Below are 22,388 nucleotides of genomic sequence, written 5' to 3'. Positions count from 1 at the left end.
GTCAGCTGGTTGCCTGGAAACCTTGGCTCGAAAAAGTGCAGGGGGAGGGGAGGCCTGCGCACTGGAGCCCGGAGACCTCACCGCGGAGCAGAGTGATTGCTATTGGATGATTCAGGCAGGTCTCCATTGTGACGTCACTACGGAAGTTGGCCAATGAGTTTCAGAGTAAAACTTCCTCCTCTGAACAACATCTGTGAGGAAATCAGTGTCTCCCCCTTTCCATTTCCTTTCTCATTCTGGGGGAAATTGGGGACTTGCAGCAACTGAAGAGAAAGGAAGTGAATCCAGTGAGTTTGCAGACTCTGGAAAAGTTGGCCCCAGTCTCTCTCTCCCAGGAGAAGGCTGCCATTTAATATAGCAAGGTTGGAGATGTTTTGTGTATGTATGTATGTTGTGTTACATGGCACATATTAGATACTTATTCTCTACTAAAGTACATTAATTATTATTTCTCGTCTTGCAATATTGTGCATCCCCATGCTGTGCTGCCAGCGGGAAGAGTGGGGGAGGGGAGAGGACTTTGTCAAATGTTTGATGGACAAAATGACCTATTCCTGTACCTAAGGTTCATAAGGCATCACACCACCAGCCCCTGAAGGGCAATAGGACTGGGGAACATAGGGTGAACCATCCAGCAATACCCACAAACTATGAAAGAATGATTTTTGATTTGATTTATTATTGTCACATGTATTAGCATACACTGAAAAGTATTGTTTCTTGCGCGCTATACAGACAGAACATGTGTCTTACCAGGGTGAGGTTGGGGCTGGTCAAGGACGGCAGTGGGAATTTGTGCATGGAGTCAGAAGAGATAGGAGAGGTGATGAATGAATACTTTTCTTCGGTGTTCACCAAGGAGAGGGGCCATGTTTTTGAGGAAGAGAGGGTGTCACAGGCTGATAGGCTGGAGGAAGTAGATGTTCGGAGGGAAGATGTACTAGCAATTTTGAACAAAATGAAAGTTGATAAGTACCCTGGGCCTGATGAAATATATCCTAGGAGTCTTTGGGAGGCAAGGGATGAGATAGCAGAGCCTTTGGCATTGATCTTTGCGTCCTCACTGTCCACGGGGGTGGTGCCAGAGGACTGGAGAGTGGCGAATGTGGTTCCTCTGTTTAAGAAAGGGAATAGAAATGATCCTGGTAATTATAGGCCGGTTAGTCTTACTTCAGTGGTCGGTAAGTTGATGGAAAAGGTCCTCAGGGATAGGATTTATGACCATTTAGAAAGGTGCAGCTTAATCCGGGATAGGCAGCACGGATTTGTGAAGGACAAGTCTTGCCTCACAAATTTGATAGAATTTTTTGAGGAGGTAACTAAGTATGTAGATGAAGGTAGTGCAGTTGATGTCATATACATGGATTTTAGTAAGGCATTTGATAACGTCCCCCATGGTCGGCTTTTGAAGAAAGTAAGGATGTGTGGGATAGAGGGAAGTTTGGCCGATTGGATAGGTAACTGGCTATCTAACAGAAGACAGAGGGTGGTGTTGGATGGAAAATTTTCAGACTGGAAACCGGTTACCAGCGGAGTGCCACAGTGATCAGTGCTTGGTCCTCTACTATTTGTCATTTTTATAAATGACTTGGAGGAGGGGGCTGAAGGGTGGATCAGTAAATTTGCTGATGACACCAAGATTGGTGGAGTAGTGGATGAGGTGGAGGGCTGTTGTAGGCTGCAAAGAGATATAGATAGGATGCAGAGCTGGGCTGAAAAATGGCAAATGGAGTTTAACCCTGACAAATGCGAGGTGATTCATTTTGGTAGGACAAATTTAAATGTGGATTACAGGGTCAAAGGTAGGGTTCTGAAAAATGTGGAGGAACAGAGAGATCTTGGGGTTCATATCCATAGATCTCTGAAGGTTGCCACTCAAGTCGATAGAGCCGTGAAGAAGGCCTATAGTGTGTTGGCATTCATTAACAGGGGGTTTGAGTTTAAGAGCCGTGGGGTTATGCTGCAACTGTACAGGACCTTGGTGAGACCACATTTGGAATATTGTGCGCAGTTCTGGTCACCTCACTATTAGAAGGATGTGGAGACACTGGAAAGAGTGCAAAGGAGATTTACCAGGATGCTGCCTGGTTTGGAGGGTAGGTCTTATGAGGAAAGGTTGAGGGAACTTGGGCTTTTCTCTTTGGAGCGGAGGAGGTTGAGAGGAGACTTGATAGAGGTTTATAAGATGATGAGGGGGATAGATAGAGTGAACGTTCAAAGACTATTTCCTCGGGTGAATGGAGCGGTAACTAGGGGACATAACTATAGGGTTCGTGGTGGGAGATGTAGGAAGGATGTCCGAGGTAGGTTTTTTACTCAGAGTGGTAGGGGTGTGGAATGGACTGCCTGCAGTGATGGTGGAGTCAGAAACTTTAGGAACATTTAAGAAGCTATTGGATAGGCACATGGAGTACTTCGGGATGATAGGGAGGAAATAGCTTGATCTGGGTTTCAGACAAAGCTCGGCACAACATTGTGGGCCGAAGGGCCTGCTCTGTGCTGTACTGTTCTATGTTCTATGTTCTAACATTTTGTTCATCGAGAAGGAAACGAGAGAGTGCAGAATGTAATGTTACAGTCATAGCTAGGATGTAGGGAAAGATCAACTTAATGCAAGTTAAGTCCATTCAAAAGTCTGAGAACAGTAGGGAAGAAGCTGTTCTTGAGTCGGTTGGTACGTTACCTCAGACTTTTGTATCTTTTTCCCGATGGAAGAAGGTGGAACAGAGAATGTCCGGGGTACATAGGGTCATTAATTATGCTGGCTGCTTTTCCGAGGTAGCAAGAAGTGTAGACAGTGTCAATGGGTTGGAGGCTGGTTTGAGTGATGGACTGGGCTTTGGTCACGTCCCTTTGTAGTTCCTTGCAGTCTTGGGCAGAGCAGGAGCCATACCAAGCTGTCTTACAATGAGAAAGAATGCTTTCTATGGTGCATCTGTAAAAGTTGGTGAGAGTCGGAGCGGACATGCCAAATTTCCTGAGTCTTCTGAGGAAGTAGAGGCGTTGGTGGGTTTTCTTAACTATAGTTTCGGCATGGGCGGGACCAGGACAGGCTGTTGGTGATCTGGACAACTAAAAACTTGAAGCTGTCGACCCTTTCTACTTCGTCCCCGTTGATATAGACAGGAACATGTTCTCCTTTACGCTTCCTGAAGTCGATGACAATTTCCTTCGTTTTGTTGACATTGAGGGAGAGATTACTGTTGCTGCACCAGTTCACCAGATTCTCTATCTCATTCCTGTACTCTGTCTTGTCATTGTTTGAGATCCGACTCACTACGGTGGTGTCGTCAGGAAACTTAAAAATCAAATTGAAATGAACAATAGAGAAGAAAGAATGTCCCAAAGCAATTAGAATTGTCAGATCTGAATTTCACCCTGGCACAGATTTTGTAAACTCTTTTTACAGGATATTAGAAAGTGAGGGTTTACTGTCAGAAATCTCAAAACAAACATCATGTCAAGATCTGGCACAGTGACTTAATTCATCAGGAGTTGATTATCATCGGCTTTTAAATCCAGAAGTTGAAATGTTTGTCTCTTTGTGTTTGCCATAAAAGGGTTGAATCATCATTGTGACTGAAAAGCTGCGAGAAAAACACACACACACACACACACACAGACACACACACACAGCTAGGTGAGAGTGTTCCACTGCACTGACTCTGGAAAGAGCTTTAACTTGTTGCACAGACTGGAAAAAACTTTGCATAATTTGGAATAGGGAGATCGTGCACATGTGTGTGTGGACAAGTCTTCAACTCATCATTAAACTTTGAGAGGTAGAAGGAAAGCAGCACCATGGGGACATGATTTAGACAGTTCAGGGCAAGTCTTTAAGGAATGCGGTGTTGTCACTGGAATTGTAATCCAGAGACCCAGGTGAATGCCCAGAGGTCGCAGGTTCAAATCCCACCTCGGTAGATCAATCAATAAGAATTTGGAACTAAAAGTCTAATGGTGACCATGAGACCATTGTCGATCATTGGAAAACCCCATCTGGTTCACTAATGTCCCTGAGGGAAGGAAATCTGCTGTCCTTACCTGGTCTGGGCTACATGTGACTCCAGAGCCACAGCAATGTGGTTCACTCTTAAATACCCTCTGAAATAACTGAGCAAGTCACCCAGTTGCATCAAACCGTGAGAAAGACGATAAGGAATGAAACTGAACTATTTGCATATCAAACATCATAAACAGCCAGCAATAGACAGAGCTAAACGATCCCACAACCAATGGATCAGATCTGAGCTCTGCAGTCCTGCCAGTAGTATTTGTGCTGCACAAGTGCCAGACAATGAGCATCTCCATCATGAGAGAATCGAACCATCGCCCCTTGACATTCAGTGACCTTGCCATTACTGAATTCCCCAACTATCAACAGGCTGGGGATTACTATTGACCAGAAACTGAACTGAACCAGCCATATAAATACTGTGGCTACAAGAGCACGTCGGAGGCTGGGAATCCTGCAGCCAGTAACTCACCTCTTGACTCCCGAGAACCTGCCAACCATTTACAAATCTAAAATGTGATAGAATACTCCCACTTGCCTGGATGAGTGCAGCTCCAACAATATTCAAAAAGCTCGACACCTTCTCGGACAAAGCAGCTTGCTTGATCGGCACCCCACTCATAAACATTCACTGCCTTCACCACTGACACACAGAGGCAGCAGTGTGTACCATCTACAAAATGCACTGCAAGAACTCACCGAGGCTCCTTCACATCTTCCAAACACATGAACCGTTACCATCTAGAGGGACAAGGGCAGCAGACACATGGGCACACCACCACCTGGAAGTTCCCCTCCAAGCCACAGCTGATTTGGAAATATATCCCTGTTCCTTCACTGTCACTGGGTCCTGAAACTCCCTCACTAACAGCACTGTGGGTGTACCTGCACCACAGAGACTGGAACGGTTGAAGAAGGCAACTCACTGACACCTTGTTAAGGACAATCAATAAGGCAATAAATTCTGGCTGAGCCAGGGATGCCCACATCACATGAATGAAAACAAAATGAAAATTGGATTGGGACAATTAAGGGCTCAGGAGAAATAATACTGAGTAAGAACTGTCCACAAGTTGGATAGGGGTAAAGAGAGAGAAACATAGAAAAGCTACAGCACAAAACAGGCCCTTCTGCCCCACAAGTTGTGCCGAACATATCCCTACCTTTCAGGCCTACCTATAACCCTCCATCCTATTAATCTCCATGTACTCATCCAGGAGTCTCTTAAAAGACCCTATTGAGTTCGCCTCCACCACCACTGACAGCAGCCGATTCCACTCGCCCACCACCCTCTGTGTGAAAAACTTCCCCCGAACATTTCCCCTGTACTTACCCCCCAGCACCTTAAACCTGTGTCCTCTCGGAGCAGCCATTTCCACCCTGGGAAAAAGCCTCTGAGAGTCCACCCGATCTATGCCTTTCAACATCTTATATACCTCTATTAGGTCTCCTCTCATCCTACGTCTCTCCAAGGAGAAAAGACCGAGCTCCCTCAGCCTATCCTCATAAGGCATGCCACTCAATCCAGGCAACATCCTTGTAAATCGCCTCTACACCCTTTCAATCTTTTCCACATCCTTCCTGTAATGAGGCGACCAGAACTGAGCACAGTACTCCAAGTGGGGTCTGACGAGGGTCTTATATAGCTGCATAATTATCCCTGGACTCCTAAACTCAATCCCTCGATTGATAAAGGCCAGCACACCATACGCCTTCTTAACCACCTCCTCCATCTGCGGGGCCAATTTTAGAGTCCTATGGACCCGGACTCCAAGGTCCTTCTGATCCTCTACAGTACTAAGAGTCTTTCCCTTTATATTGTACTCCTTCTTCCCATTTGACCTGCCAAAATGGACCACTACGCATTTATCTGGGTTGAAGTCCATCTGCCACTTCTCCACCCAGCCTTGCATCCTATCTATGTCCCTCTGTAACTTCTGACATCCCTCCAGACTATCCACAACCCCACCAACCTTCTTGTCGTCAGCAAACTTACCAACCCATCCCTCCACTTCCTCATCCAAGTCATTTATGAAAATGACAAACAGCAAGGGTCCCAGAACAGATCCCTGGGGCACACCACTGGTGACCGACCTCCATTTAGAAAAAGACCCATCCACACACTCTGCCTCCTTTGGGCAAGATGTGGAGATGCCGGCGTCGGACTGGGGTAAACACAGTAAGAAGTTTAACAACACCAGGTTAAAGTCCAACAGGTTTATTTGGTAGCAAAAGCCACACAAGCTTTCGGAGCTCCAAGCCCCTTCTTCAGGTGAGTGGGAATTCTGTTCACAAACAGGGCTGTTTGTGGACAGAATTCCCACTCACCTGAAGAAGGGGCTTGGAGCTCCGAAAGCTTGTGTGGCTTTTGCTACCAAATAAACCTGTTGCACTTTAACCTGGTGTTGTTAAACTTCTTACTGTCCTTTGGGCAAGCCAGTTCTGGATCCACAGGGTTAGCAGCCCCTTGGATCCCATGCCCTCTCACTTTTTCTAGAAGCCTTGCATGGGGGACCTTATCGAACGCCTTGCTAAAATCCATATAAGCCACATCTACCGCTTTCCCTTCGTCAATGTGTTTAGTCACATTTTCGAAGAACTCCACCAGGCTCATAAGGCACGATCTGCCTTTGACAAAACCATGCTGAGTATTCCTGAACATACTAAACCTCTCTAAATGCTCATAAATCTTGTCCCTCAGGATCTTCTCCATCAGCTTACCAACCACTGAGGTTAGACTCACCGGTCGGTAATTTCCTGGGCTATCCCTATTCCCCTTCTTGAAAATAGGAACCACATCTGCTGAGAGCTGAGCATCTTTTACATCCATGCTTGATCTGTTGCTTGAAGCATCTGTGCTCATGTACGTGTAACCTAGAACTCACGGTGCTCCTTCAGGAGAAGAAAAGATCGAGTAGATGTTACCCCAAGCGGGGCCAGAACAGAACTAGAAAATAAAGGAGTGAAATTTTGTGAGGGGTCAGAGAGAGAGTTCTCCTCCCCCTCAAGGTGTGGACTGTAAGAATCCTGGAGGACCCCGGACTTCATAGAAATCATAGAAATCATAGAAATCATAGAAACCCTACAGTGCAGAAGGAGGCCATTCGGCCCATCGAGTCTGCACCGACCACAATCCCACCCAGGCCCTACCCCCACATATTTACCCGCTAATCCCTCTAACCTACGCATCTCGGGGGCAATTTTTTTTTTAACCTGGCCAATCAACCTAACCCGCACATCTTTGGACTGTGGGAGGAAACCGGAGCACCCGGAGGAAACCCACGCAGACACGAGGAGAATGTGCAAACTCCACACAGACAGTGACCCGAGCCGGGAATCGAACCCGGGACCCTGGAGCTGTGAAGCAGCAGTGCTAACCACTGTGCTACCGTGCCTGCCGTGTTTTTGCTAATTAGTGAACATTAAATTAAACTCTATGACTGGCTGTGCATTGATTTTGAATTTGATTGTTACACTTCTCCTGTTTTTATTCCTGTTGTGATTATGCTCTGGGTAAGGATGGTTGACAGGTGACAGGATGGGAAATTGTGGTTTGGGAGTTCATTGACCAAATGTTTTATTGATCCGAAAGGTGTAAAAGGGACCAAACTTCAGCAGAAATCCAGCAGAGCTGACAACAGAGAATAAGCAGGGATATAAACTGCTCCCAGATGACCTTCCGCTTGCTTGCCATTAGAATTCACCACTTTGCTCTCATACTCACATTTCTGTCCTCAGCCTGTGCAATGTTCTGGAGAAGCCCAACACAAGCTGGACAAACAGCCCCTCATTTTCCGATGAGGCACTTTACAGCCTTCTGGACTCAACACTGAGTTCAACAACTTCACACCCTGAACTCTCTCCTCCATTTTGATTTGTTTTTTTGCCGAGTGCCAGTCTCCATCTTGTTTTCATATTTTTTTGCTTCCAGACAGAGCTGTCCTTTATTCTGTCATCAACACTTACTCTGGACCAATGCTTTGTTTCTTTACTACAACCATTACCTCTCCCTTTGCCTTTTGTTCCAGGACATTTTTGTTATTTAATCTCATCGCCCTCTAACCAATTCCTGACTTTCCCTCTTGTTCTACCCGACCCTCCCACCTCTCTCACCAGCATCAAACCCATCACATTTCTCCCTCTCTTTCGTTCTGAAGTAGAGTTACATTGGACTGAAGAAGGGGCTTGCAGCTCCGAAAGCTTGTGTGGCTTTTGCTACCAAATAAACCTGTTGGACTTTAACCTGGTGTTGTTAAACTTCTTACTGTGTTTACCCCAGTCCAACGCCGGCATCTCCACATCATGACCTCCCCTGCAGCCAGTGAGGATACAAAGATTTCTCTCAAGGCCCCACCAATTTCCTCCTTCGCCTCCCTCAGTATTCTGGGGTATGTCCCATCAGGCCTTGGGGACTTGACTACCTTAATGTTTCTCAAGAACCTCAATACCTCCTCCTTTTTTATCTCAACATGATGCAAACTATCTACACACCCTTTCCCAGACTCACTCAACCAAGCAACCTGGCAGCACAGTGGTTAGCACTGCTGCCTCACAGCACCAGGGACCTGGGTTCGATTCCAGCCTTAGGTGACTGTCTGTATAGAGTTGCAATTTGTCCCTGTGTCTGCATGAGTTTCCTCTGGGTGCTCCAGGTTTTTCCCACAGTTCAAAGTGTGCAGGTTAGATAGATTGGCCATGGAAATGATGGTATTATGGGGATAGGGTGGAGGGGAGGGCCTCTCTTTCAGAGAGTTGGTGCAGACTCAGTAGGCCCTTTCAGCATTGTAGCTCTTCTATGGTTCTATTCCTTCTCAGCTTTGTTCTCATGTCCCTGAACAGAATCCTATTCTATTTCCAGGATTTCAGACACAAGTTTCCTCTGGAGCTTGTTTGCTACACATTATTCCATTATACAGCTTTTCTTATAGAAAAGCTGAATGAATTCTACCTCTAGCTTCGCCAAGCAGAGTTAAGTTGAGAGCTATTCACTGCTTCATGACCTGCCTGCAACTGCTGCTAGCTTTCGGCTAAAAACTAAAGAAGATAAAAAGCTGTTTTATATTTTACAAGGTTTCTCTTGTGGCTAAGCAACTATCCTTTCATCACCTTGGAGCTCTCAAAACACAATAGTGTCTCAGCTGGGATTGAAACTAAACCACACAGGTAACCTTTGAAATCTAACTACAACTCATTTCCAGCAAAAACTACAATTTGTTTCTAATGTTTAGCTGTACAACTACTTCTGGTTTCCTAACACTGCCAGGTTCAAAGAGTATGAGTACAATGTCAAAATGAACATGGATCAGTCCCAGATGTGATTAACAGCAGCAATAACAGGAGAACCCAACCCCGTAATCATTTGTGCACCTGCTGGTGTCATAGAACATAGAAAGCCACAGCACAAACAGGCCCTTCGGCCCACAAGTCGCGCCGATCATATCCCTACCTCTAGGCCTATCTATAGCCCTCAATCCCATTAAATCCCATGTACTCATCCAGAAGTCTCTTAAAAGACCCCAACGAGTTTGCCTCCACCACCACCGACGTCAGCCGATTCCACTCACCCACCACCCTCTGAGTGAAAAACTTACCCCTGACATCTCCTCTGTACCTACCCCCCAGCACCTTAAACCTGTGTCCTCTCGTAGCAACCATTTCAGCCCTTGGAAATAGCCTCTGAGAGTCTACCCTATCCAGACCTCTCAACATCTTGTAAACCTCTATCAGGTCACCTCTCATCCTTCGTCTCTCCAGGGAGAAGAGACCAAGCTCCCTCAACCTATCCTCATAAGGCATGCCCCCCCAATCCAGGCAACATCCTTGTAAATCTCCTCTGCACCCTTTCAATGGCTTCAACAGCAGGTGGAATGACCGAGTGAATCCCATCCCACACTGAGAGCAGGTGAATGGACTCTCCCTAGTATGAACTCGCTGGCGTGCCTGCAGGTCGGATGGCCGAGTGATTCCCTGCCCCCACACACAGCAGGTGCATGTCCAAACGCCCTCACTGGTGCACCCGCAGTTTGGATGACGTTCAAAATCCCTTTGTGCAGTGTGAGCAGCTGAACGGTCTCTCCTCAGTGTAAATATGCTGGTGGTCCATCAGTTCCCAAAAACCTTTGAAGCTGATCCCACAGTCAGAGCATTTAAAGAGTCTCTCATTTGTGTGAGTGAGATTATGTCTCAGATAATTGAGTGAATCCCTTCCCACATTGAGAGCAGGTGAACGGCCTCTCCCCAGTGTGAACTCGCCGGTGTCTCTGCAGATTGGATAACTGAGTGAATCCCTTCCCACATTCAGCGCAGATGAATTGTCTCTCCCTGGTGTGAACACACTTGTGTGTCCGTATGGTGGATGACTCACCGAATCCTTTCCCACACACACAGCAGGTAAATGGCCTCTCTCCAGTGTGACTGCATCAATGAGTTTCCAGCACAGAGGGGGACCTGAATCTCCTCCCACAGTCCCCACATTTCCATGGTTTCTCCATGGTTCAGGTGTCCTTGTGTCTCTCCAGGTTGGACATGCAGTTGAAGCCCGTTCACACACAGAACACAGGTACAGTCTCTACCTACTGTGAATGGTGCGATATTTATTCAGGCTGCGCAACTGGTTAAAGCTCTTTCCACAGTCAGTGCACTGGAACACTCTCACTCAAGTGTCATGATGTGGAGATGCCGGCATTGGACTGTGGTGGGCACAGTAAGAAGTCTCTTAACACCAGGTTAAAGTCCAACAGGTTTATTTGGAATTACGAGCTTTCGGAGCACCAAAAGCTCGTCCCTCAAATGTGTGTGTATCTCGGTGCTTTTCCAGTCACACTGATGTTTAAAGCCTTCAAAAACACACAGAACAGAGATTCGAAGGCTGATCATTTCAGTTCCTGATTTTGATGTGAAGTATGGTTTGAGATTTGTGTCTTTGAATCCTTATCTTCTGATATCCTGCAAAAGGACATTACAAAACATAAAAGTACAGGATAGAAATTCAGAACAGACAATTCTAGTTTCTATGGAACATTCTTTCCTCTCTCATTCCCCAACAGCTATGAATCTCCATCCCACACACTCTCCCTCCATTCTCACTCTGCTGTATCTAATATTCACCCTCCCAATTCTCCTGAAGGTGCTGATTGGGGCTGATTGACAGATCCATGCTCACTGCTTCCTGTCCTGGAGTGTGTCATGACACACGACAATGCAAAATTGCTGAGCAAAAACTGATAGCCAAGTTCCGCACACGTGAGGACGGCTTCAACCAGGATCTTGGGTTCATGTCACACTATCTGTAACTCCCACGACTTGCCTGGGCTTGCAAAATCTCACTAACTGTCCTGGCTGGAGATAATACACATCTCTTTAACCTCTCTTCACTTACATTGTCTGTACCTTTAAGACTTGATGACCTGTAAAGACTCGCATTCCAAACATTATCTTGTAAATTGAGTTTGTATCTATATATGCCCTGTTTGTGAACAGAACTCCCACTCACCTGATGTAGGGACAGTGCTCCGAAAGCTAGTGGCTTGTGCTACCAAATAAGCCTGTTGGACTTTAGCCTGATGGTGTGAGACTTCTTACTGTCCTGTCATGGGCACAGGAGATCTGAAAATCTCCATGCAGGCTGCCAGACAGATATATGTCTATATGACTGGACGAAAACTGTGTGGAATGTACAGATTGGATTCACTTCCTTTCCCTTCAGTTGCTGCAAGTCCCCAATTTCCCCCAGAATGAGAAAAGAAATGGAAAGGGGGAGACACTGATTTCCTCACAGATGTTGCTCAGAGGAGGAAGTTTTAGTCTGAAGCTCATTGGCCAACTCGCGCACTGACGTCACAATGGAGTCCTGCCTGAATCAACCAGTAGCAATCACTCTGCTCCGCGGCATGTCTCCGGGTTCCGGTGCCCTGCTCCTCCTCCCCTGCACCTCCTCAAGCCAAGGTTTGACGGCTCCAGCCAGAGCGAGAAGCCGCTCGGTGATCTCCCCTTCCCCCACAGCCCGGGACTGCGCATGTCGACGGGAGAGGGGAAGCTGCGCAGGAGGGCCCACCCCCTGACCATTGTGCTGAGATATTGACCAATGGGAAGAATTGGAGGACCGGAAGGTCTCTGGTCTTCCAGCCACTCTAAGCGCAGGTTTTGCATGAATGAAGATTGAGCTTCAGACAGACTCAAACTTCCTCCTGTCTCTAACATTTGAGGTTGTTTCTGTGGTGTAGTGGTTATCACGTTCACCTGACACGCGAAAGGTCCCCGGCTCAAAACCGGGCAGAAACGTTGACTCGTTCATTCTAACATCTGTGAGTAACACTTTTTTCTACAGAGCTTGCTCACGGGAGACGCAATTTTTGTTTTTTGTTCTTGGCTTCCTGCAGGAGGGAAGGGGGAGGAAGGTGAGCTATCGCCTGCCTGCCTGCCTGCCGCCTGGCCTTCCAGCTGTTTGGCCTGCCTGCCTGCCGTCTGGCTTGCCTGCCTGCCTGTTGTCTTGCCTGCCTGTTGTCTGGCCTGCCTGCCTGTTGTCTGGCCTGCCTGCCTGTTGTCTGGCCTGCCTGCCTGTTGTCTGGCCTGCCTGCCTGTTGTCTGGCCTGCCTGCCTGTTGTCTGGCCTGCCTGCCTGTTGTCTGGCCTGCCTGCCGTCTGGCCTGCCTGCCTGCCGTCTGGCCTGCGTGCCTGCCTGCCTGTGGTCTGGCCTGCGTGCCTGCCTGCCTGTGGCCTGGCCTGCCCATGGCCTGGCCTGCCTGTCTGGCCTGCCTGCCATCTGGCCTGCCTGCCTATTGTCTGGCCTGCCTGCCTGCCATCTGGCCTGCCTGCCATCCGTCCGTCCACTGGAGGGTGCTCTCTCCCTGGAGGGAGAGAGGACACGGTGTGACTTTCTTCCTTTTTCCATCTACGGGAGGGAGGACAGCACGTATCAACATCAAGGGACTGAGTGGTTGGGCTGCTGCCCTCATCATCAGAAAGTCGGTGCCTGAAAGGGAGGGGGGGGCGGGAGTAAATTCAGACGGTTTTTTATCCATCTGCAGTGGGGGGGCGGGGGGGGTGAAGACACCGTGGACTTGAACTGTTTGCACCCGAGAGGGCTGGAGGAGTAAAGTCCCCCACCCACTGCTGCTGCCCCCAACACCGGCACCCCCTCCCCTCTTTCCTCCTGACTGGGGCACCGGCCCTCCCCCGTGCCCTGTCCCTCGCCCTCCCTCCTGCTCCTCTGACCTCCTCTCTCCCTCTCTAGCTCCGGGGAGACAGCACCTGGACTCCCACCCACCTACCCCACCCTCCCTTATTTTCCCCCTCTGACCCCGCCCTGAGGGGCCATTACCTATCCCTCCCTACAACCCGAGCCCCCCCCCCCCCCCATCACCACCCACAAACACACATATACGCCCTGCCGAACGTCTGGGCAGTATCGGGGAGTGTGTCGCACTCCCGTGATCATTATGGCGACCTTGCCAGCGTCGCCAGTGGCAGGGCCTTCTCGACCCACCTATGCGGGCGTGACGGCTGCCAGAGCCCCCGCCGCTCCCAAGGCCCTGCCACCGTTCTCCTTGGTTACCAGACAGCTCGGGGTTAAGTGCTACGCCCACCCTGACATGTCCATCGAGGCCTGCGTGAAGGCAATGGCTGGGGTTGTCGGCCCTTCAGCCATTGACGCGGCCTCCAAGATGTACGGCCGGGCCATATTCTTTTTGAAGGCCGAGTGGGCGGTCCACCTCGCCCTGGAGAGGGGGCTCACGGTGGGCGGGACGTTCCTGGCGGTGGACCCTCTAGAGGCCACCGCCCATAAGATCGTGATCTCAAACGTCCCGCCCTTCCGACCCGGTGAGCTCCTCCTCCCCCACCTCCATCCACTGGGGGAGGTCAGGTCCGGGGTGGCGCCGATCCCGCTCGGCCTTCGGGACCCCTCCCTCCGCCATTCTACTCCTTCTGATGCCAGGTATTTGTCCGCCTGGCCCGGGAGGAGGTCCTGGAGGGAGGGTTCAATGTCCCCCACGAGGGGACCACGTATCGGGTCTTCTGGTCCGCGGGCGGTGTGCGGTGCCATGCCTGTAAGGAGGCGGGGCACATGAGAAAGAACTGCCCCGTCTCCAAGGCCGCCGACCACCAACCCAGGGCGGCCGCAGCTGGCACCGCAGCCCCCTCTCCCCCTCACCGAGTACCACCTGGCCCCCCGCAAGGGGAGGCCGCGCCAGCAGCAACTGCCACCTCAGCTGCCGGCCGGGGGGGAGCGGAGCCTCCACGTGGTCAGAAGGCCCTGAGCAAACAAAGGCAGAAAAAGAAAAAGGGGGGTACCGGAACCCCAGCCCCCACTACCCCAGTCACCCCGGCAGCCGGCTCGGGGGTTGTTTCCACCTGTGCACCCGTCCACCACCATCTGCCGGGCCCGTGGGCTCTCCGGGGCCGAGTGCTGGGCCCGGCATCGCAGATGCGCGGGACCCCGGGTCCAAGCATGGGGGGGTGGCGACCCCGAGCCGGCACAGTCGACACCACCCGGGGATGGGACAGGAGGGCGAAAGGGGCGGGGCAGGGGCAAGAGGGGCAGAGTGCGAGGGGCATCTCCTGCCTGTGGGCTGTCCCTCAAAAAGAGGCGCAGATCCTCGCGAGTGGGAGGAATTGAGGTCTGTGAGCCCCTCTCCCCGTTCACACCATCTCCTGCCATGCCCCCACCCAACTATGTGCCTAGTCTCCAGAGTGGGGACGAGGATTAGATCGAATCACAACATGTGCTGCCTCAGTCCTCCCGGTGGGGCTCCCCAGGGCCGGGTGGGAGCGGGGCCCCCGTGGCTTCGCTCCGCCCGGTCGCTTTCAACGCGGAGTTCTTCATCAGCCTGCTGGGAGCCCCGTGGAGCAGCACCCCGATGTTCGGGTCCCCGTGCGGCAGTGGCGAGAAAGTGGTCTCTTCCTCTCTGTCCCGGCCTTTGATGCTGGGCACCCCCGAATTGGATCCGGAGGATTCTCCGAACTTGGCGGGTGTCCAGGTGTCTGGGGCAGAGCGGGGGACTGAGCCGCCGCCGCCCTCGGACCCACAAACCAGGGAAGAGGAGCCCAGGAGGAACCCCTCCTCCGCCGATCCTGGGGGTGGGATCGGGGGAGAGTTGGAGCTAGTTGGCGGCTCCGTGCCGCCCGCCGTACGTCCTGCGGCGGGGGACTCGGAGTCGGAGGGCGACTGCCCTGAGGAGGTCAGCAGCTCGGTGGTGGGCACGGAGGCACTTTTGGAGTCTGCCCGGAGCGAGGAGGGGGACTCCCTCGCGCCTTCCACCGAGTCGTCCCTCATCCCCTCTGGGGATCTCGGGGCCTTTCTCGAACGACATTCTGGTCGCCCTGACGGCGTCCGGATAGCCCTCGACTGTTGGTCGGACCTGGTGCTGCTTGTCCGGTCCGCTCAGGCCTGCTCACAGGCCGCGTCGGGCCTGACTGAAACAGAGCGGCGTCGGGTACTGGAGTTCCTCGACGGGCTCGTGGGGGAGTGGACTGGCGCGTCATGCGTCAGCGCCCCCTCCCACATGTTTAGATAATTGTGACGGTGGCACTAAGCTGCTTCATTACAGGAAGGATGTGGAAAAGATTGAAAGGGTGCAGAGGCGATTTACAAGGATGTTGCCTGGATTGAGTGGCATGCCTTATGAGGATAGGCTGAGGGAGCTCGGTGTTTTCTCCTTGGAGAGACTTGGGATGAGAGGAGACCTAATAGAGGTATATAAGATGTTGAGAGGCATAGATCGGGTGGACTCTCACGAGGCTTTTTCCCAGGGTGGAAATGGCTGCTACGAGAGGACACAGGTTTAAGGTGCTGGGGGGTAGGTATAGGGGAAATGTTCGGGGGAAGTTTTTCACACAGAGGGTGGTGGGCGAGTGGAATCGGCTGCCGTCAGTGGTGGTGGAGGCAAACTCAATAGGGTCTTTTAAGAGACTCCTGGATGAGTACATGGGACTTAATAGGATGGAGGGTTATAGGTAGGCCTAAAAGGTAGGGATATGTTCGGCACAACTTGTGGGGCAGAAGGGCCTGTTTTGTGCTGTCGTTTTTCTGTGTTTCTATGAAGGTGACCATAGCCAGCCTCAACATCAACGGCAGCAGTGAGCCACACCGCAGGTTCCAGAACTTCTCGGTCCTCCGTGACGGGAAGTATGCGGTGTGTTTCCTGCAGGAAACCCACACCGTTCCGGGAGACGAAGCCCAATGGCTCCTGGAATGGCGAGCGGGGGTCGACATGAGCCACCTCACGCTCGCTTCTAGCGGGGTGGCTATCTTGTTGGCCCCGCGTTATCAGCCGGAGATCTTGGGGGTCAAGGAGCCGGTGCCAGGCCAGTTGCTGCACTTGATGGTCCGTGAGGGGGGCGTGGTCATTCACTTGCTGAACGTCTACGCCCCGGGCGGCGGACCGCAGCAACCGACTTTCTACGAGAAAGTGTCCGCTCATCTCGACACCATCGCGGGAGGCGAATGCATTATCCTCGGGGGGGATTTCAACTGTACCATCGAGGCACGAGACCGCACCGGCCCCTGGCTGCGCACGCCGGCGATGGTGAAGTTGTGGGACCTGCTCGGGACCCACGACTTGGTGGACGTCTGGAGACATCTCCATCCTGGCTCCAGAGCCTTCACTTACGTGAGGCCTGGAACCGGAGTGTCCAGAATCGACCGCCTTTACATTTCGAGGTGGACTTTGCACCATCTCGCGTCCGGCAGGGGTCCGCGTACTGGCACTTTAACAACACGCTGCTGGAGGACGAGCGCTTCCTGGACTCGTTCCGTCGATTCTGGGCCGGCTGGAGAAGGAAGCGGGGAGGCTTCCCCTCCTTGAGGCTCTGGTGGGATGTGGGCAAGACTCACATCCGTACCTTCTGTCAGGAGTACGCGAGGGGATCGGCAAAGAGGCAGAAATCCAGGCTCGAGGAGTTGGAGAAGGAGGTGCTCGACCTGGAGGCACGTCTCAGTCAGCCCGACGTGGACCCAGCCCTGCGGTCGGAGTACAGGGAGAAGAAGGGCGCGCTGCGGGACCTGCACCTTGTCAGGTCTCGTGGTGCGTACGTGAGGTCGCGGCTCCAGTTCCGGGTGGACCTGGACCGCGGCTCCCCCTTCTACATACTGGAAAAAGGGCGGGCTAACCGTCAGCAGCTCCTTACGCTGCTGGCCGACGACGGTTCCCCCGTCTCGGATCCGGAGGCCATCCGGGCCATTGCCCGGGATTATTACACCTCCCTGTTCTCTCCGGATCCGTCCAGTGAGGATGCCCGCAGAGTTCTGTGGGAGGACCTGCCGCAGGTCAGCATGGGGGGGGTCGGCCGGCTGGAGGCCAATATCAGCCTGGCTGAGCTGACCGGCGCCCTCAATGGCCTCAGTCGGGGCAAGGCCCCGGGGCTGGACGGGCTGACAGTAGAGTTCTGGGGCATCCTGGGGAACGACTACGCGGGGATCCTGGGGGAGAGCGTCGCTACCGGGGAGATGCCCCTTTCGTGGCGCAGGGCCATCATTGCCCTGCTGCCCAAGAAGGGGGATCTCCGCCTCCTCAAAAACTGGCGCCCGGTCTCCCTCCTCAGCACGGATTATAAAATCTTTGCCAGGGCTATGGCTTCACGCCTTGGATCCGTGCTGGACCACATGATCCACCCTAACCAGTCCTACACGGTCCCGGGCCGTTGTATTCATGACAATCTCCACCTCGTCCGGGACCTAATCCATCATTCCCAGAGGGCTGGTCTGTCGAGCGCCTTCTTGTCATTAGATCAGGAGAAGGCGTTCGACAGGGTGGAGCACGAGTATTTACTCGGGACTCTGCGGGCATTCGGGTTTGGGACGCATTTTGTCGCCCGGATCCGATTACTGTACTCTGCCGCAGAGTGTCTGATTAAGGTTAACGGGTCCCTGACGGCGCCCCTTCGCTTTGGGAGAGGAGTACGGCAGGGCTGCCCCTTGTCCGGCCAACTGTATTCTATATGCGTGGAGCCATTCCTGCGCCTCTTGCGGACGAGGTTGTCGGGTTTGGCCCTGCGCGGACCGGACGTAGGGGTGGTCCTGTCAACTTACGCTGATGACGTGCTCCTCATGTTCACGGACCCGGCTGACCTGCGGAGGATGCGAGAATACCAGGCGGTGTACTCCGCCGTGTCCTCCGCCAGGATCAACTGGGCCAAGTGCTCCGGACTCCTTGTCGGTCCTTGGGAGACGGTCCCCCTTCCGGAGGAGCTCAGGCCTTTCACCTGGAGCAGGACCAACCTTCTGTACTTGGGGGCCCATCTCTGCCCAGCCGAGGAATCCTGGCCGGCGAACCGGCGGGAGCTGGAGGCCAAAGTCTCCGCCCGCCTGAATCGCTGGACAGGACTGCTCCAAGTGCTGTCCAAATGTGAGTTCTCATCATAAACCAGCTGGTCACCTCCATGCTGTGGTACCGGCTGGTCCCTTTGACCCCTCCCCCTGGCTTTGTCGCCAATATCCGGAGAACCCTCGTGCGGTTCTTCTGGGACAATCGACTGCACTGGGTCCCTGCTGCGGTTCTGCATCTCCCGCTTGAGGAGGGCGGACAAGGTCTGGTGTGCCTTCGCACTCAGATAGCGACCTTCCGCCTCCAGGCCCTGCAGAGGTACCTTTACGTTGAGCCCCCTCCCCGATGGTGTGCCATGGCGACGTATTTCTTCCGCCAGTGGCACGGCCTCAATTATAACGTGCAGCTCCTGCATATCGATCTGGGGCGTGTTTCGACCTCCCTGCAGGAGTTGCCCGTCTTTTACCAGGACCTCCTCACTGTCTGGAACAGGGTCGCCTCGCGACGCAGCTCTCCCCCGTCAGGAGTAGCAGCTCTCGTGCGAGAGCCGCTGCTCAGGAATCCGCTCCTCCAGCCGTATGACTTCAGGTGGCTGGTGGAGAGGGGGGCTGTGGACGCCGTGGTGACCAGGATCGGGGACGTGCTGGATGGCGGAGGGGCGGGCTGGATGAGCCCCCGCGTGCTGGCTGAGCGCGCGGGGTTGTCCGTCTGGCGCACGGTCAAAGCCATCCAAGACCTTAGGACGGTCGTGCTCGGCCCTGAAAGTCCACGCAAACTCGAGGCGGCGCAGGCGTGCGGTGGGATCCCACCCGAGCGTTCCCCTGTTCGGACGGAATTCCACATTGGCCCAAAGCCTCAACCCCCCTCCTCGGGTCAGGTGCCCCACAGCATGAGCCGCCTCACGGAAATGTCCTCCGTGCCTTTTTCTACCGCGCGGAGGCGTTTCCTGTGCGGGCTGCTGCTGCACACCTTCCACTACCGCCTCCTCGCCTGTCGCCCGGATACACCTTGGCAGGCCTTGTTGCCGCCGGGCGGCGGAGGTCCCCAGTGGAGGTCCCTGTACGGAGGAATCCCCCCCAATTCCATCGGGGACCTGGGGTGGAGGGTGATGCATGCAGCAGTTCCGCACAACCGTAGGATTTACTGGTTCACAGGCTCCGAAGACTGCCCCTTCTGTGGCCTTGTGGAGTCCGTGGACCATGTCTGTGTTTTGTGTCTTAGGCTGCACTCCCTCTTTGTTTTCCTCAAAAACCTTTTATTGATGTTTTGTTTGCACTTCAGTCCCACGCTCCTGATCTACAGACACCTGGTGCGGAGAGGGGCGGGTCGGGATGGCGACCTCCTCGTGAACCTGCTCCTGGGCCTGGCGAAACGCGCCATTTACCGGTCCAGGCAGCGGGTGATCGAGGGGGCCGTCCATCCTGACTGTCTGCCCCTCTACCGCGGCTACGTTCGCGGCCAGGTGTCCCTGGAGAGGGAGCATGCGGTGTCCACGGGCATGGTTGATGCCTTCCGCGTCCGTTGGGCACCGCAGGGGTTGGGGTGCGTTATCGACCCTAATAATCACTTTTTAATTTGAGGTTTTTAAGTTTCCTTTGTACTTTGATTTTTGTTCGGGCTGTTCCCCCTCATTTTGGGGAGCTGCCCCTTTTACTTTGTCCTGATTTAATTTGAGTTTGTTTATTTGGTTTCACCTTAAAAGAGGCCAACATCTGTGAGTAAAACACTTTCTTTACTCCCCCTTTCCATTTCTTTTCTCATTCTGGGGGAAATTGGGGACTTGCAGCAACCGAAGGGAAAGGAAGTGAATCCAGTCTGTATATTGCACACATTGTTAGTCCAGTCATAGAGACATATATCTGTCTGGCAGTCTGCATGGAGATTTTCAGCTCTCTGTGTCCAGGACAGGAAGCAGTGAGCATGGATCTGTCAATCAGCCTCAATCAGCACCTTCAGGAGAATTGGGAGGGTGAATATCAGATACAGCAGAGTGAGAATGGAGGGAGAGTGTGTGGGATGGAGATTTACAGCTTTTGGGGAATGAGAGGGGAAAGAATGTTCCATAGAAACTAGAATTGTCTGTTCTGAATTTCTATGATGCACAAACAGTGATGACTTTTGTCAACTCCTTTTACAGGATATCAGAAGGTGAGGATTTGCAGACAGAAGTCTCAAACCAAACATCACATCAACATCTGACGGAGTCACTCAATTCATTGGGACCTGAATATCATCGGCCTTGTTTATCTAGAAGGAGAAATGTTTCTCTGTTCTGTCGGCTTCAGAGGACTTTAAACATCAGTGTGACTGGAAAAGCACCAAGACACACACATACCGGAGTGAGAGTGTTCCAGTGCACTGAGTGTGGAAAGAGCTTTAACCAGTTACACAGCCTGAAAATACATCGCAGCATTCACAGCGTGGAGAGACTGTACCCGTGTTCTGTGTGAGATTTAACTGATTGTTTAACCTGGAGAGTCACAAGGACACCCACACCATGGAGAAACCGTGGAAATGTGGGGACTGTGGAAAGGGATTTAGGGTCCCATCTCTGCTGGAAATTCATCGACGCAATCACACTGGGGAGAGACCGTTTACCTGCTCTCAATGTGGGAAGGGATTCACTCAGTTGCCCCATTTGCAGACACACCAGCGAGTTCACACTGGGGAGAGACCGTTCAAATGCACTCAGTGTGGGAAAGGATTCACTCAGTTATCCCACCTGATGAAACACCAGCAAGTTCACACTGGGGAGAGGCCGTTCACCTGCTCTGTGTGTGGGAAGGGATTCACTCAGTTATCCCACCTGCTGAGACACAATCTCACTCACACCAATGAGAGACCCTTTAAATGCTCTGGCTGTGGGAGTGGTTTCAAAAGCTCTCGGGAACTCGTGTCCCACCAGCGCATTCACACCGGGGAGAGGCCATTCACCTGCCCTGTGTGTGGGAAGGGATTCACTCATTCATCCAACCTGCACACACACAATCTCACTCACATCTATGCGAGACACTTTAAATGCTCTGACTGTGGGAGTAGTTTCAAAAGCTCTCAGGAACTGTTGATCCACCAGCGCATTCACACTGAGGAGAGACCATTCAGCTGCTCTCACTGTACAAAGAGGTTTAGAACATCGTCCCACCTGCAAACACACCAGCGAATTCACACTGAGGAGAGACCCTTCAGCTGCTCACACTGCACAAAAAGATTTAAATGGTCATCCGGCCTGCAGATACACAAACGAGTTCACACAGGGGAGAAACCATTCACCTGCTCTGTGTGTGGGAAGGGATTCACTACTTCATCCAATTTGCTGAAACACAAAGCTATTCACACCCAGGAGAGACCCTTTAAATGCTCTGACTGTGGGAGCAACTTCAAAAGCTCTCGGGAACTGATGATCCACCAGCGCATTCACACTGAGGAGAGACCATTCAGCTGCTCTGTCTGTGGGAAAGGATTCAGTGATTCATCCAGTCTGCGGGCACATCATCGAGTTCACATTCGGGGTGGACCGTTCACCTGCTCTGAGTGTGGAAAGGGATTCACTCAGTCATCTAGCTTGCTGAGACACAATGTCACTCACACTAAGGAAAGCCCCTTTAAATGCTCTGACTGACAGGCCAGCTTCAAAAGCTCTCAGGAACTGATGATCCACATTCACACAGGGGAGGGACTGTTCAACTGCCCTGATTATGGGCATGGCTTTAAAAGCTCTGGCTAACTAGTGTCCCACCAGCGCATTCACACTGGGGAGAGACCGTTCACCTGTTCTTACTGTTCAAAGTGGTTTAGAATGTCTTGAGCACTGCTGAAACATCAGTGAGTTCACACTGGGGAGAGACCATTCACCTGGTGGGTGTTTGCGAAAGGATTTACTCGGTTATCCAGCCTGCGCAGACCCAACAACACCCACACCCAGGAGAAACCCTTTAAATGCTCTGACTTTGGGCATGGCTTCAAAAGATCTCAGGAACTGATGTCCCACCAGCAAGTTCACACTTGGCTGGTCACCTGCTCTGACTGTGGGAAGAGATTCACTTGGTCAGCAAACTTGGTCAAACACCAGCGAGTTCACAAGTGATTACAGTTCTGGGAGGCTGGGGAGGAAAT

The 22,388-nt window shown here is 52.2% G+C and overlaps 1 protein-coding gene, 1 long non-coding RNA gene and 1 other non-coding gene across 3 annotated transcripts; all 3 read left to right on the top strand.

Annotated features, from left to right (window-relative positions):
• The first annotated feature begins 52 nt into the window (after positions 1-52).
• On the top strand, positions 53-20,644 carry LOC144510486 (uncharacterized). Its single transcript, XR_013500635.1, has 3 exons — positions 53-362; positions 9,086-9,178; positions 20,413-20,644. It is a non-coding gene; the product is annotated as an uncharacterized LOC144510486 (long non-coding RNA).
• trnav-gac (transfer RNA valine (anticodon GAC)) lies at positions 12,223-12,295 on the top strand. Its single transcript has one exon. It is a non-coding gene; the product is annotated as a tRNA-Val (tRNA).
• Positions 20,645-20,772: 128 nt separating the features above from the next.
• On the top strand, positions 20,773-22,102 carry LOC144510910 (uncharacterized). The gene has a single exon (XM_078240966.1). It carries the CDS (start codon positions 20,773-20,775, stop codon positions 21,892-21,894), a length of 1,122 nt encoding a protein of 373 aa, XP_078097092.1. The 3' UTR covers positions 21,895-22,102.
• The last annotated feature ends 286 nt before the right edge of the window (positions 22,103-22,388 follow it).

The sequence above is a fragment of the Mustelus asterias genome, chromosome 23 (assembly GCF_964213995.1).
Source record: "Mustelus asterias chromosome 23, sMusAst1.hap1.1, whole genome shotgun sequence".
Classification (NCBI taxonomy): Eukaryota; Metazoa; Chordata; class Chondrichthyes; order Carcharhiniformes; family Triakidae; genus Mustelus; species Mustelus asterias.
Note: the sequence above shows the minus strand (reverse complement) of the source record. Positions and strands in the feature narration are given on the sequence as shown.

Coding starts and splice junctions, on each gene's coding strand:
- LOC144510910 (XM_078240966.1), top strand. CDS start 20,773: ATGGAGAAACCGTGGAAATGTGGGGACTGTGGAAAGGGATTTAGGGTC.